Source organism: Danio aesculapii, chromosome 16 (genome assembly GCF_903798145.1).
Source record: "Danio aesculapii chromosome 16, fDanAes4.1, whole genome shotgun sequence".
Lineage (NCBI taxonomy): Eukaryota > Metazoa > Chordata > Actinopteri > Cypriniformes > Danionidae > Danio > Danio aesculapii.
The window spans coordinates 11,860,556-11,878,085 of record NC_079450.1 but is presented as its reverse complement, the minus strand read 5'-3'; the positions used below and the strand labels follow the sequence as shown (position 1 = coordinate 11,878,085).

General features: G+C 34.6%; 1 protein-coding gene across 1 annotated transcript; it reads right to left on the bottom strand.

Moving 5' to 3' along the window:
• Nucleotides 1-658: 658 nt before the first annotated feature.
• On the bottom strand, nt 659-12,553 carry rbm42 (RNA binding motif protein 42). The gene is given in 12 exon segments (XM_056475283.1): nt 659-1,154; nt 2,977-3,171; nt 5,337-5,454; nt 6,210-6,248; nt 6,250-6,348; nt 6,604-6,762; nt 6,844-7,013; nt 9,182-9,250; nt 9,331-9,397; nt 9,809-9,932; nt 11,883-11,950; nt 12,425-12,553. Coding segments are annotated over 11 exon segments (1,209 nt in total). The 5' UTR covers nt 11,939-11,950; nt 12,425-12,553; the 3' UTR covers nt 659-1,041.
• Between the last annotated feature and the right edge of the window lie 4,977 nt (nt 12,554-17,530).

The window sequence follows — 17,530 nt, the reverse complement described above, 5'->3', positions numbered from 1 at the left end:
CTCTATTGACGCATTCCTTCTAATAGACACCAATAGCATAGGTCACATCCAATGTAAATATCTGTGACAGCCCAGTGGGTCGGGGCCTGCCGTAAACCCCCAAGTTCCCTTGACTCCGCAAATTGCAAAAAAATTTAGTTTTGTTATTTCTCAATTTAATTTTCGCTCTGCAATTTTTGGAGATTTGCATTTATTTATTTTTGCTCAATACTTTATTTTTTGTTTGCAAAACTTTCTTTTATTTTGTAAAGTATATATGGCCCTAGATTGACTCCATGGAACACAGGGGTCAAATCCAGTTCCTGGAGGGCCGCAGCTCTGCACAGTTTAGCTTTAACCCTAATTAAAAACATCTGATCAAACTAATTGAGTCCTTCATGCTTGCTTGAAACCTACAGGTAAGCGTGTTTAATTAGAGTTGGAACTAAACTGTGCAGAGCTGCAGCCCACCAGGAACTGGATTTGACCCCTGTGCCATAGAATGATGGGCCAAAAATCTCCGCAGATTAGCTGTGGGCCTAATTAGGAGTAATATTAACTTTAATTTACAAGAGGGTTAAAACAACATTTGTAATTCAAAATTATAGCATTTTAGGAGGCCACCTGGTGGTTGTTATCAGAATCAATGTTTAGGCATTCAATGTTCCGAATGAAAACCTAAAGAACATCCTCAGTTTATTGGAAATATTAGCATTTTTACAGATATTACTTGAAACATCCACCTTGTATTGAAGCAAATACAATCACCTTCCTTAGCGACTAAATTTAGAAAAACAAAACTAACATATTCGATATTTCATTGGTTTAAAATTCTCTCTTGAAGCTTTCTGGACAAGTGACAGAATTTGCATGATTTTACAGAGGGGTAGAATTCAGTGTGTGATAATACACCTAGAACTCAAATGTTGGTTTATAAGTAACGAGGGCCAAATGGGAAGGCGATGCAACTAATACAAGTGTTTTACCGACTCCTCCATTATATTCGTCCTGGGTGATACACACACACACACAACTAGAGTCCACAGTTTTAGTACAGATGGATTATCTCAGTCCCAACTTCTTCTTCTCCTTCTGTTTCTTACGCACCACCTCCAGATTGCGATCCTTCCATGTACTCTTTCTCAGTTTGATGGGTCTGCTGCCCACATACCTCCCTGAAGCCAAAAACAAGAGAGTGTGTGTGTTTAGATGGAGCATGATGACCTTTAAAAATATATATAAACAAATAAATATCCATTTTCAGATGGTCTGAAGACATCTTATACTCGAGTTTAATTCTGGGGCTTATTTACAATCAATAAAAATAGAAACAAATGATCCTTTAAACAATTGAAAATGGGCTTATTAAAGCTAACAAGGTGTTTGGGAAGTAGTTTTATATAGTCAAAAATAAATAAATAATTGTTAAATAATTATTTGCCCTCTGATGAAATTAATTATTTTTCAATTATTTCCCAAGTGATGTGATCTGACAACGATATAAGATTTTTCTTCAACACATTTTAAAACATAATAATTTTAATAACTAGTTTCTAATAACTAAATACTTACACTCACCAGCCACTTTATTAGGTACACCTTACTAAGGTTGGTCCCCTTTTTACCTTCAAAACTGCCTTCGTGGCATAGATTCAACAAGGTACTCGAAATATTCCTCAGAGGTTTTGGTTCATATTGACTTGATAGCATCTTGCAGTTGCTGCAGATTTGTGGTGGAATCTCTTGTTCCACCACATCCCTAAGGCGCTCTATTGGATTGAGCTCTGGTGAATGTGGAGGCCATTTGAGTACAGTGAACTCATTGTCATGTTCAGCAACAAAGGTAGGCTGTGGCATTGACACGATGCTCAATTGGTACTGATGGGCCCAAAGTGTTCAAAAAATATATCCCCCACACCATTACACCAACCTGAACCGTTGTTACAAGGCAGAATGGATCCATGCTTTCTAATGTTGACACCAACTCCTGAGCCTACCATCCGAATGTCGCAGCAGAAATCAAGACTGATCAGACTAGGCAATGTTTTCTAATCTTCTATTGTGCAATTTTGGTGAGCCTGTGCGAACTGTAGCTTCAGTTTCCTCTTCTTAGCTGACAGGAGTGACACCTGGTGTTGTCTTCTGCTGCTGTAGCCCATCAAGGTGAGACGTGTTGTGCATACACAGATGCTCTTCTCCATACCTCAGTTATAACGAGATCTTCTATTAGATTGAACCAGTCTGGCCATTCTCCTCTGACCTCTGGCATCAACAAGGCATTTGCACTCACTGGATATTTTCTCTTTTTCAGACCATTCTCTGTAAACCCTGGAGATGGTTGTGCGTGAAAATCCCAGTAGATCAGCAGTTTCTGAAATACTCAGACCAGCCCGTCTGGCACCAACAACCATGCCATGTTCAAAAGTCACTTGGACTGTTGTTCCTAACAAAGTGGCCAGTGAGTGTATGTTTCTGCCATGATGCCAGTGCATTTTTTTGCAAATAATACTAATAATACACATTCACTTTCGGCTTAGTAAGCTAATAATGTTGACCTTAAAAATTATTTTAAAAACCACTTATTACAGCTAAACTAAAATAAATAATTTCTGTGAAATGAGAATACTGTGAATTGTCTGTTTTCCTCATAAAAAGCATGATTAAATATTGAGTGTAATTGTAAAATATTATCACACTTTTAAAATCTGTAATATATTTCAATACATTTAAAAAAATTCCTATGGTATCAAAGCTGCCATTACTCTAGTCTTGAGCGACATGATCCTTCATCAAAACATGAAAACATTTATGCAGCTTAATTTTTTACATTTGTTAAAAGTGATAGAAAGTATTTTCACATAAATCATAAAATATTTTCACTAGCATGTTTGATAAAATATAAATGCAATACTTCAAATAAAAAATGAAGAAAAAGTTAAATATTTATAGTATAAAACCGTATTGTTTGTGATAATGTAAAAATCTTCATTAACTCACCGTTCATTTCTCTCATGGCGCGCACATAATCATTGGGATCTTTAAAACTGACGAAACCGTAACCCTTTGTTTTCCCAGTACGTTTGTCTCGAACAACCTTAGCCTTCAGGAAGGACGGATAACGGCTGAACGCTCTTGCCAGAATGTCATCATTCACCTCATTTCCCAGATCTCCACAGAATATCCGGAAATCATCTGAGATGACAGGAACAGCAAAGATTATGTTGGTTTATTATAGTTTTTTTTTTGCTTTTGCAGTGCTCACAACAAACCCTAGGTTAACATTTGTTGACAAAAGTTTCTAAATTTGCATATTTAGAGTGTCTGAATGGAAAACAAACCATGTGACCTGTTCACATACAGCTGAAATCAGAATTATTAGCCCTCACTATTTTGTTGTTTTATTGTTTTGTTTTTCATCTGTTCCTTGTTGTTTTTATTCTTCCATTTATTTGTGATCCCAATTTGTGTATACCTTTTACAGAAGATTACAATTAAAAAAAAAAGAATTATTAGCCCAACAATAATTAATAAAAAGATTATTATAAATGAATCATTGTAAATATACTGATTATTATTGTTTTTATTACTGTTTTATCCTAAAATGTTGATTGTTAAATGTACAGTGTATTCTGATCTATAAATATTTGTATTGATTTGTATGAATAATATGATACATTGAATAATATATGATATACTGAATAATAATATGATATATTGAATACTAGCGTGATATATTAAATAATATGATATACTGAATAATAATACGATACATTGAATAATATATGATATACTGAATAATATGATATACTGAATAATATGATATACTGAATAATAATATGATATACTGAATAATATGATATACTGAATAATATGATATACTGAATAATATGATATACTGAATAATATGATATACTGAATAATAATATGATATACTGAATAATATGATATACTGAATAATAACGTGATATATTGAATAATATGATATACTGAATAATAACGTGATATATTGAATAATATGATATACTGAATAATAACACGATATATTGAATACTAACGTGATATATTAAATAATATGATATACTGAATAATAATATGATACATTGAAGAATATATGATATACTGAATAATAATATGATATATTGAATACTAGCGTGATATATTAAATAATATGATATACTGAATAATAATATGATACATTGAATAATATATGATATACTGAATAATATGATATACTGAATAATAATATGATATATTGAATACTAACGTGATATATTAAATAATATGATATACTGAATAATAATAGGATACATTGAATAATATATGATATACTGAATAATATGATATATTGAATACTAGCGTGATATATTGAATAATATGATATACTGAATAATAATATGATATATTGAATACTAACATGATATATTGAATAATATAATATACTGAATAATAATATGATATATTGAATACTAGCGTGATATATTGAATAATATGGTATACTGAATAATAATACGATACATTGAAGAATATATGATATACTGAATAATATGATATACTGAATAATAATATGATATATTAAATACTAACATGATATATTGAATAATATGATATACTGAATAATAATATGATATATTGAATACTAGCGTGATATATTGAATAATATGATATACTGAATAATATGATATATTGAATACTAACGTGATACATTGAATAATAAGATATATTATTTATATTTTATTTAGTTATTTATTATTTATTTATATATATATATATATATATATATATATATAATGCTACTATTTACTGTGTTTACTCTGTGTTTTTATTATATATGGATGTTACTTTTTATTTAAACTTTATAAATGCTTTGGCAATACATTTGTAACATTTCCCATGCCAAACCTACATGCCAACCATTTCCCAAGCCTACGATCCTTGCACAACCTACACTTTTTTCTCTCTTGGTAGTGGCCAATTTTAATGAGAGATTTTGGAAACCAGATCTAAATTTAGTTGGAACGATCGGGTCGGATAGAAAACGAGGCAGGTCGGGCAGCGGGTAAACAAAGGCTGAATATACAGCGGGAGAAGTCAGGTGCGGAATAAAACCTGGCGGGAGTGAAACTAAAAATTCAGTCCCACGCAGATCTTTAAAATGTTCCTTTATCCACAGTTAAAAAAGGTGTTCAGTATGACAATAACCCAGGGTTAAGTGTAAGAAAAAAGTTTTTAAGTTACATAATTGTGCAAGTGTATTTATGTTTTGCTGTGTGTGACCCTATGTCTAAAGACAATTTTCTAACAATAAAGATTATTGACATGAATTAAATTAAAAAAAACACAAGACCGTATGGTCATACCTGTTTCCCACTCTAATAGGCTGGTGTCCTCCCATGAGACGCCGGCTGCAACACGAATGCATTTCTTCACTTTCTCCTGTTTCCCTTTCTTCTTATCTTCTGTGCTGGTATCGACAGGCTGTGCTCACGTGAATGAAAAATAATCATATCAAGAGTTCTCTCGATAAAATTACATTTCCTATAGTGTTTTTTTTACTAATTGAATTTAAAATATGAAAAAATACTATAATAAAATATTAAATCCATTAAAATAACATTGTCTTTATCTTTTTAACCAACAGCTGTTTTATGTTAGCTTATAATGAATGTTAGGCCTCATTCACAAAAGCGACAAGCAACCGCTCATTTCAACAGAGAGTGAGCGACTTTCGGCGACTTCAGTCTATGTGAGCGACAGCGACCATTAGCGAACAGCGATGTGACAAATTTGAGAATCCTTCAACTTTATGCAATTGAAGAGCGACTTTCTTGAGCAACAGCCAATAGGAGCACCAGTAGAGCTCACGTGATCCTCTCTCAGCTCACTCAGGGGCTGGTTGTATTCACCGTGCTGTAGATCTACACAGACATGTGTTTGCAGCAAGTCGCAACCTACAGCAACATGCAGCTACAAAGTTGCTGCTAGTGTGAATGAGGCATCAAAAGCGTAAGCAACATAATTAGTAAAACATAAGCTAAAGTGGCTGTAGTGTGTGAGTGTATGGTGCTGTGAATGAGAGAGTGTATGGGTGCATCCCAGTGCTGGGTTGTGGCTGGAAGGGCATCTGCCACATAAAACATATGCCAGAGTAATTGGTGGTTCATACTGCTGTGATAAATCAGGAACCATGCCAATATGAAATGAATGAATGAATGAATGAATGAATATCAAACCTCCACATGTACAGGCTCAGGCTCCGGCATGCTCGGCCCCGATCACACTATCATCGCTGGCCATCTCCTTCTTGGTGTCCAGCAGCCCAGCGGCCATGACTGCGGCCTGCTGCTCTGCCACCAGTGCTGATAACTCCTCCTGTGAAGAAGAGCACATTCAGATGATCACAGGGTGTCCTAACTGTATTAATTGTAACTGCATTCTAATAGGCTTTATCACAGTAAATGTTTTGTCATTGCATAATTCAGTGTATGGTTGTGATTTATTATTGGCCAAAGAAAAGTAAAGCTTTGAGATTTTTTTGATGATATTGCATAATAAAACAGCATCTGCTACAGTTTCATTCTTTTAAAACTTAATGAAACAGGACAGTGAAGTGTGCTGATACTTTACCATGCGCGCTTGTTTCTGGCTCTTGAGGTCGATTCTCTTTGAGACAGGAGGTGCTGTGTAAACGGTGGGGGCCGCCTGGATAACACTGGGTGTGATCTTCGCAGGGGCTTGAGTCATGGACCGCGGTGGCCCCAAAGCCATAGGGTTCATACCTCCAACCTGCCAATGATGAAGAACATTTATAACGCTGACTTTAAAGAGAAGCAATAGACCGCTGATTATAATTCATAAGATACACACTGGTGGCATCGGTCCCATAGGGGGTCCAACTGGAGCCATAGGGGGCTGAGGGGGTCCCACCACAGGTGGAGCCATCATTGAAGGTGGAGGAGGCGGTGGTCTGGGAAGAGGAGGCGCTATCATGCCGTGAGGAGGTGGACCACGCATCATCGGCATTCTGTGACCTCCAGCTGTAAAAAAATTAAGAAATGGATTTTTAAAGAGCCCCTAATATGGGTTTTTAAAAATGACCTTCCATGCAGTGTGCAACACAGCTCTAAGTAAATTTAAACATCCAGCTGCGGGTTAAAATCGAAAATGCACCATGTTAAAAAAAAATATATATATTTTTCATAAAAGATTCGACTCAGAGTCTTTTAAATGATTCATCATTCGTCCGGATCTTTTGCCTGTTCGTATCAATGTCGACATGAAACAATACCGAATATCAGGTGCCAGATACTGTAAACGTGAACACACCTTTCCCTTCAAACACTAGCGAAGTGCGTGTGAGTGTGTGACTGATCATGACTGAAGATGAGTGAACATAAATAAGTAAAGTTATTGAATAGGTGATTAATGCAATAATCTACCCTGCAATGGGGGATTCGTCAGCCGTTTGTTAAAGGTAGGATCAGAAAAGATTATTGATGTATGGGACTTTGTCAGTGCTTGACATACACTTTATCAGTACACTGTTCATGGATCAGTTTCTTCCTCCATTTCACAAGTATAAGTAAGTGTGATTAAAATGGTTGCCTCCTTGTCTTCTCTAGCTTGCAAGACATGTTATATTTAATATGATATATTAATTGTGCTTTGTTACTCGCTCCACGCAGCTTATACTGTATCTGGCTAACTCATATCCACATATCATGTTTAAAACCACGTTGAAAATGCAACGCATTTCGCTTTCTTTACAGATTTAAACGCTTTTGTGAGCTCGCGATCCTCTGCCGTTTGTCATGGCTAAGGAGGGGTTTAGGAACAAATGAAACTCTGAATAAATCATATGGGAGTCATTGGGATAATTAGGTAAAAATAAATGCATATTATAACACATTGAAACAGATTTTTGACCTTGCATGCATTACAGTGTGATGTTGGAGACCCCCAAAACCAAAATATGACCTTTTATAATGCATAATAGGGGCTCTTTGAAGTATGCTTATGGCATTGCATGTGTTGGATCGTTGTTTTCGTGTGTTTTTTTTTAATGACCAATACCTGATCCTTCGCATAATGTTTTTTATCAAAGTTTCAATGTGCTAAGATATTTGTTAAACGAATTTCATAAAGAACTAAAGAACATAAAGATGTTAAAACTGTAAAACAGAATAAAGTATATAGGTGTAATAGACTGGAAATAAAAGAAATCACTTATCTACAATTTCTTTATTTAATGCATAAAGTAGCCTGTTTATAAAGCGTGTTTAATTGATCTTATGATTTTTTTTTCTCGTAAATTATAAAAATTGCATCAGTAATGTGTCTCCCTTGTCAATTTGTGATCCGATCGATGAAAAAGAATCTGAATACCCACGTGAACATGAACAGAGCCTAAATTATTTTAAAAAAATTTACATTGGAATCAAAATTGTGACTCGATAAGCGAAATCGATGTTCTGTTAATAAAATAAATTACACTTTAATATATTTTTAAATTACAGGACATAGAGAAGTCACATTTGGAGTCTGCATCAAAAATTAATAAACACAAGCAGCATTTAAAATTAAAGCAAAAATGTAATTAAATACTGATGTTAAAAAACAATCATACTATTTTACAGCAGAATTTGACCTTGAGCGTTTCAATGATGAAACCGATTGTTATTAATTGTCTTGTTGAATCTGAAATCTGTGTTCTGCGAGCTTATTGAGTGGCAAGGAATTTTACTATTTTGAGTATTTATTTTATTAGCCAGGAAATTGGTTTGTTTTTATTTTGTATTGTTTCCATACAGCACTGTGGTCAACTTTGGTTTTATTAACATGAAATAAAGTCAACATTAAACATTACATGTTTTAAAATAACTTTTGTGAGATCAAAATATCAAAATACTGCTGAAATAAAGTTTCAACTTAATTAGGCGTAACAGACATATTTGTGTAAAAAACAACACATGCCTATTCTGATCTTTATGAAACATATAAAAGAAAAAATTATTGCACTTAAAATTTTTGATTATTTCAAAACTTTTTGCTGACACACAAACAAAACCAAGTGGTTTGAGTGTTTAAAGTAAAAAGATCTAAATATTCTATACATTTTGGTTTACTTGTAAACTTGTGTTCATTGAAATTTTGAAATAAAATATTGAAACACATATTACAAAGGTCTAACATGACTCCTGATTACCTGGCCTCTGTAAGACATGCGGGACAAATGCAGGCCGCAGAACTGGAGGAGGCGGTACTGCTGGTATAGCTGTAGATAAATATCAAATCATTGTTAGTCGATTTCTATGTGTAAATGTTTGAAAGTGTAAATATTGAACATTTTTTTACCAGGACAAACAAAAGTGGGTGGTGGTCCAACTAAAGTTGCAGCTCTTGCATCTAAACTCTGCTGGACCTTGTGGAAAAAAACAACAACAAAACAATGACTAACTATTAATATGAGAAATAGATTGAATTGAATTCTTTTAACATAAAAATGGAGCATAAGTTAAAATGCATAAATATGGTCTGTATGTAACATGCATGTCCTTTTGTAAAGACACCAAAATAAACATAGACAAGAAAATCTAGACTTCCTTTTTTGGTGAAAAACTATATATTTTCATATTATAAAAAAAAAATCTTTTAAAAACTTCTTCCTTAAAATAAATGAAACTTTACTTGATCATTTGAAAATAAATCAATTTGGGAATCATAAAATAACACAAATAATTGATAAATAAAAAATAAAGAAGCATTTTTCCTCATATCAATCTACAGCATACAGCAATAAATATTAGTTTTGTAAGGTAGCGGTAATAAATACCTCTCGATAGGTGTTTGTGCCAATGATGGGCCTGATCATGGGTAAAGCTGGCATTGCTAGAGCGACCGGCACTGCTTCAACCACAGTAGGTGCCACAGGTCCACCCAACACCTCCTGCTCGAAGCTACAAAAGAAAAAACATAAGTAGAAAAATACAGTCTGAAAATTTTATATTCCACTCCAAAACTATCCCGACTGAAAGCATCATTTACACCAGGGGTTCCCAAACTTTTCAGCCTGAGACCCCCAAAATAACAATGCCAGTGAGTCACGAGCCCTAATGTTCTTTGATGTTCTTTGGAGAACGCCACTCAGAGACCATCCTCTATGTTCAGTTGTGGCCGGTATTTATTTTAAAATGAAGACTTTGGAATGGCCTAGTTAAAGTCCTGACCTGAATTCAATTAAGATGCTGTGGCATGACTTTAAAAAGGTGTTTCATACTTGAAAACCCTCTAATGTGGCTGAATTACAGCAATTCTGCAAAGATAAGTGGGCAAAAAAATCTTCCACAGCAATCTAACAGACTCGTTGCAAGTTATCAAAAATGCTTGATTGCGGTTGCTAAGGGTGGCCCAACCAGTTATAAGCTTTTGGAGGCAAACACTTTTTCACACAGGGATATGTAGTTTTGTATTTTGATTTCCTTCAATAATAAAAGCACGATGTGTTTATAATGATAAATTCATCACATTTATAAATTAAATTAAAAAAAATAAAAAGAGTAATAAAGTCAGTCAAAACCTTAAATTATAATTACACTGCACCTAAATAATAATTTAATAATAATATTATTAAAAATATAAATAATTTATGACCACAAAAACTTGTTTTGATATGCTAAATAATTTTTTTTTTAATATACTTTTTTTAATATTGAATTTTGGATCACTTGTAACACCCTTATTACTTAGATAATGAAAGAAATTAATCATTAAAATCTTGGATGACAAGGGGGTGAGTAAATTATCATGAAAATTTTCATTCTGCAAGTAAACTAAACCCAAAATAACAATGCCAGTGACTCACGACTCCCAATGTTCTTTGAGGTGGTTATAAATATAAAACCTTGCACACAACAGCGCATACATACCAATAGGCCCAAGTCTATTCATCATTTAATTTTGGAGAACCCCACTCGGAGACCATCCTCCATGTTCAGTTGTGGCCTGTATTTATTTTTAATGTACCCGAGTGCTGTAAAGGTGTCAGAAAGTTTAACCTGGTGGCATAAAATTAATGTGCAGCATCTGATGCTATTGCTGTGTCTTTAATAGAACATAATCACCCCAGGCGTTGCACAAAAAAATTTAAATCGGAAGACTGATGGCTTTTTATTTGCATGTTGTAATTGAATGTTTATCATTAATATGTTAACAATGTCACTATTAAGTCCTATATTGTTCTTCAGTAGGTTATCCCTTTAACTGCCTGCTCTACCAAATGATTGACCATCTTTTGACTGCTTTAAAGTATGTAAACTGTTAGTTTATAAAATAAAAAAAATAAAAAAATCAAACAAACATAATCCTGTTGCACTACTACACTTAATTTTTTTGCTTTATTGTAAAAAAAAAAATAATAATAACAAAAAAAAAAAAAAAACCAAGACAGCATATTAAATGAGAATCTGAAATATTGTATGGCATACTTCAAAAAATAAAGATGATTTAGTATTCAAAAAAGTTTTACTTTAAATATATTTTTTAATAAATTGGTCTTACACTTCATATTTTCTGATTTTCCATAGTACATGTTTTAATTACGGTACTTTTACCATAAATTGACATATCTACCATTTGGTAGAGGTTAATATTTTTGAAATTATGGGATGTGTTGAAAAAAAATGCATTGAGTGCGTTAACTAGCAACATTAGGAGTTAAGAAATGCAATATTTTTTTTTTGCTTGGTGGGGCAGTTAAAGGGTTAAGAATAAAATATGGTAATTCTAATAGTTTAATCAAATTAATTTAATTTTTGGAAAGCGCCAAGAGAGCCCCACTTTGGGAACCACTGATTTACACCACATTATATCTGCTTGAACTACACATGAATGTAATGCGAAGAACTTACAGTGCCATCTCTGCCTCCATCTCCTTCAGGCGCTCCTCTCCTGATTTTAACGTCATGCTGAGTGTTTTCTGAACAGAAATAAAATGATAAATACATGAAACAGTAAACAAATCAAGGAATTGTTGTTTTAAATGGCTATGTTAAATATATCAACGAACGGTTGAGTATTGGACAAATATAACTACTTTTATGGCATGATATGCCCTAACAGGTCAAAAATATAGCACAATCTTATGATATTTAATGTAAAAATATGAGTACAAACACGAGCACTAAAACATGCTGCACACCTTGTAAGTGTGCCCTAAGTAGACACTTAACTACGTTTTGAGACAAAACCAATGTATCTGTAGCATGAAAGATGAACAAAAGCATAGTTCCAGAAGCTGTAATTACACAAATACTATTTTAATCGATTAAATATTGGTAAAAGACTGAGATATAATGTTAACGTGCTACACGATTCTGTTTTTACGCTACGGACTGATTAAACCTTTTCTAAATCCCCTCAAACAGTCGGTGCTTAATAACTATACACATACCCGGAGTGAAACCCGTGCAGATGAAGAAATTCAAGAATATATGTGGGAATAAAATAATATGGCAGATAAACGAATCTGGATCATTTGTTTTCTTCAACGATACCGCTCGCATGGACGCAGCACAATTACGTCACAAGCGTCATTTGATCCGTCTTCAACGTGTCGCGCAGAAAAATGACATCAGGCCCCTAAACTTCCTTGCACTTGCTTAAAATATTGTGTGTGTAGAATTTATGACATTGTATAATTTCCCTCTGCCAGTCAAATCCTTCAATTGTGTTATAAAGAGTTTGTTACCAAGTTATGTGCATTTATTTAAAATGTTTATTTTCTTTAATGAGGGGAATTTTTCTGGACACATTTTTCTGACAGCATTCAATGGAAGAGAGCATGGATATTACCTGAAAAGTTCAGCATATCCAACAAAATAAGAGAGATACATTTTAAGACTTTGCATAATGTATATCCTACAAATTCCCAAATTGCTAATTATTTTGATATATCTAATTTGTGCACTTTCTGCAATATAGATGAAGAGACTTTATTTCACTTATTCTATAGTTGCAGTCACGTTAAACTTCTTTGGAATAACATTATTTTTTATTTATCATCCTTATTTAAATATTATTTAAATTTAACTATATAATATATATTTCTGGATTTCTCTGGTAATGATCATGCTTTCGATCTTATTGTAAATTTTTTTGTTACACTGTACATTTTTTATACACAAAAATAAGTTCCTAAAGGCAATACCTAGATTTAATACTTTTCTTGCTGAAATTTCGTTCAATATTGAATCTCTTAAGCTTATTGATGATAATAAGAATAATACGTTTCTTAAAGTTTATGATAATCTTTTTCTTAATGACTGAGGCTTTGTAAAGGTTTTTTGTGTGTGTGTTGTTTTTTTTCTCTACTTTCTTAATTTTTTGTTATTGTATTTTTTCTTCAATGCAGTGATGTTATTATTGTTGTATTCAATGAAACAGAAAAACACACACAAAAGCGTAAAATATTGTGGAAAAGACTGTGAAAAAACATTACTTAGATTGATTTCCTTGTAGTTTTTATATTGGAAGTTGAATAAATGAATAAATTCTTATATTCAGTGGTTGTTAATACAATTGATTAAGTGTAGCAGATTTCTTTAGAGGTAGAAATGTGTAAGCAGTGCAGTACATAAAATATCTGTAACTTACAAAAAACGTATATTAAAAACATTTAGAAATAAGTGTTTAAATATTTGATCATTTATTATATATATATAATGAATAAATACCTGTATAAAATATAATGTTACAATTTTATATCACTGAATTTTGTGATAATACTTTTATTGGTATACAGTGGTGTGTGAAAAAGTGTTTGCCACCTTACTGATTTTATTTATTTGAATGTTTGTCACTTTTTTCCACACAGTTTTTATTATTAGGGAAAGCAAAATCCAAAACTTCATAGCCCTGTGTGAAAAAGTGTTTGGAAAAATACTCTGTGGACTGACAAGGCAAAAGTTGAACTTTTTGGCAGGTGTGGGTCCCATTATGTAGGCATAAAAGTGACATCTCATTTCAGAGAAAGAACATCATACCAATAGTAAAATGTGCTGGTGATAGTAGTGTGACTGGAGATGCTTTGCTGCTTCAGGACCTGGAAGACTTGCTGTGATAAATGGAGCCATGAATTCTGCTGTGTACCAAAATATCCTGAAGGAGAAGGTCCAGCCATGTGCGGCAATACATTGATCCAAAGCTCACCAGCAAGTCCACTTCTGAATGGCTGCAGAAAAACAAAATGAAGACTTTGGGGTGGCCTAGTCAAAGTCCTGAATTGAATCCAATTGAGATACTGTGGCATGACCTTAAAAAGGTGGTTCATGCATGAAAACTCCTTTAATGTTGTAGAATTACAGCAATTCAGCAAAGACGAGTAAGCAAAAAATCCTCCACAGTGATGTAATAGACTCTTTGCAAGCTGTTGAAAATACTTGATTGCAGTTGCTAAGGGTGGCCCAACCATTCATTCATTCATTTTCTTTTCGGCTTAGTCCCTTTATTGATCTGGGGTCGCCACAGCGGAATGAACTGCCAACTTATCCAGCACGTTTTACGCAAGCGGCAACCTCCCGCTCTCCCTCGGGAGGCCAATACGGAAGTAACTGAAACTGCAATTCATCAAAATTCCGCTAGTCCTGGCTCCATAATAGAGCAAAGTGCAATTGAGCCCTCTGTTAGAATGGCCAACTTTACAGCAGAAAAAAAGGTGTTTACAGCCTGGTACAAAGAACGACTTTGGTTCATATAGCTATTATTACCCTCCATGACAACTGTGAGGGGGGTGAATTTTTTTATAACTCATCCATTTCCTTTATTTTAGGTTATATTAAGTTTGCATAATTAAGGGCGTGGCCACTTGAGTGACAGCTAGGTCTCGCTGGTCGCCGTCACTTCACCTCAGCTGCATCTGGCAGATTAGCCACTGATCTCGGCATATTCATCGTATTTTTGTGTTGTTTTATGTGGCTTTACACAGTCAGCTGCCTTTTGGACTTATTTCTTACAATTATCAGATGATATGGGATGCTGTGTGCATTTAATTGTGCTCACAAACCGTTCACGTGGCCTCCGTTTCCCATGTGAGTAAAGTTATATACTTGTACACCATCTCTATAAATGTATGTTTTATTTAAGATCATTTATCATTAATATATTTCTTTAGACCCGTAAAGCACTCCAGAATCTGTCAGATTGATTAGTTGTAGTCTCTAGAACAGTCATCTGAAGCGTTGTCATACAGTGTTGTGCTGGATTTCATCAATAGTCTTGCATTTACTAACACACACATCTGAAGTGTTTGGAAGTAATTCGCGTTTTCCTCCTGTAGAAAAACATCATAAGAACAATGTTTAGTGGCTCACTGTATTACTACAGTGTTTTTAAAAGTCTAATCACTTTACTGATATAGTGTACAGCCAAGCACATGTGGTCAGAACACAAACGAGTCGCAGGTAATGAAGTATCAAGCGTTTCTCCCAAAGTAAAGTCTGTCTGCCAGGTCTAAGCAAAGTGCCAGCAGGTGTCTGTAGCTCCGCCCACTCTCCGCCTCTTTGCCCTTGTTTGGTATCCCGCCGTGGGTGCGATGACGCGCGAACAAAATGGCGACGGTTGGCCGCGCCTACTTGTGGCTTCTTTTGCGCTCTTCAGAAACCTATGGGTGACGTCACGGATACTCCGTCCATATATTTTACAGTCTATGGTTTTACGCAGCGGATGCCCTTCCAGCCACAACCCATCACTGGGAAACACCCATACACACTCATATGAACAATTTAGCCTATACCCAATTCACCTGTACCGCATGTCTTTGGACTTGTGTGGGAAACCGGAGAACCCAGAGGAAACCCACATGAACACAGGGAGAACATACAAACTCCATACAGAAACGCCAACTGACCCAGCCGAGGCTCGAACACGCGACCTTCTTGCTGTGAGGCGAATGTGTCACCCACTGCTCCACCGCGTCACGTGGCCCAACCAGTTATTCGATTTAAGATAAGAAGCTAGCAATTTTTCACACAGGGCTATGAACTTTCATTAAAAACCGTCATTTTAAAACAGCATGATATGTTTAGGATTATAAATTCATCACAATTATGTATTCATTATAATAAAAAAAGAGTAATAAAGTCAGTCAAAACCTTAAATTATAATCACACTGCACCTAAATAATAATGGAAAAATAATATTATAAAAAATATAAATAATTTATAACCACAAAAACGTGTTTTGATATTTTGTTGTTAATATGTATACTTTGTTATTTTTAATATAAAATTTTGGATCAGAGCATCATGGTGGCGCTGTGGGTAGCACGATCGCCTCACAGCAAGAAGGTCGCTGGTTCGAGCCTCGGCTGGGTCAGTTGGCATTTCTCTGTGGAGTTTGCATGTTCTCCCCGTGTTCGCGTAGGTTTCTTCTGGGTGTTCCGGTTTCCCCCACAAGTCCAAAGACATGCGGTACAAGTGAATTGGGTAAGCTAAATTGTCCATAGTGTATGAGTGTGAATGCAAGAGGGTATGGGTGTTCTCTATGGTTACAACTAAATTTATTACAAAATAACTGTATAAAATGATCAAATGTGAAATGATAAAACATTTGATATAAATTGAACCCAGCTTAAATGTAAAATTAAAGTTACCAGAGGTAGAAGGAGAGACACAGGGGGAGGGAGAGAGAGACAATGAGAGCATCCCCAGAAGTTAGCCTGATTGTAGTAGAGTCAGAGAAGATAGACTCCAGAGGAGGTGAGGAGCAGAGCAGGAAAGCGCAGACCAGGAAAAGACAGGCCAGGAAAAGAGGCAGAGCAGCGTTTTACCACCTATTTTGTATCTCTCTTGACCATGTGACTAAAGCCCAAATGCTGAGACATTCAAACTGACCAATCAACATGTGACCACACCGTAAAACCCCCAAAGTCCACACACCAGGCCCTGATCTTATCAGTATCTGCCTTTAGAGTCAGTATGGACCTTCTTGAGTCAAAAAGACGAGTCAAAATGCATATGATAATTTAGCCTCTTACAACGGTTCATTCCGCTGTGGCGACCCCTGATCAATAAAGGGACAAAGCCAAAAAGAAATTGAATGAATTCATAAATTTTGGATCATTTACCTAGATAACACCCTCATTACTCAGATAATGAAATTGATTAATTAATTAATTAAAATCCTGGACGACAAGTGGGTGAGTAAATTATCACGAAAAATTATTTGTGGAAGTAAACTAGTGTAAAAATAATAAATGACCCCTTGAGCTCGTTTTTTTCTGACAGCAGAGGGCGCTATAGACTAGCATTGCAACTTCAATCTACACTCCACAGGAATGGCAGTCACAAAAGTTTAACAGATCATTCATTTTACTCCCTCAAGTGTGTTAAGTCTCATAAAAACAGCAGTATGTCATGTTTGTTTGCCTTTTTAGATTCACTGTGTGTGGGAAATCAGTGTTGTTCTTCTACAGAAAAGTTATTTGCATGATGCCCCATTTCCATTTTTAAAGAGAAGGAACTGCTGGACAAAACTGAATAAGAATAAATATACAGTAATT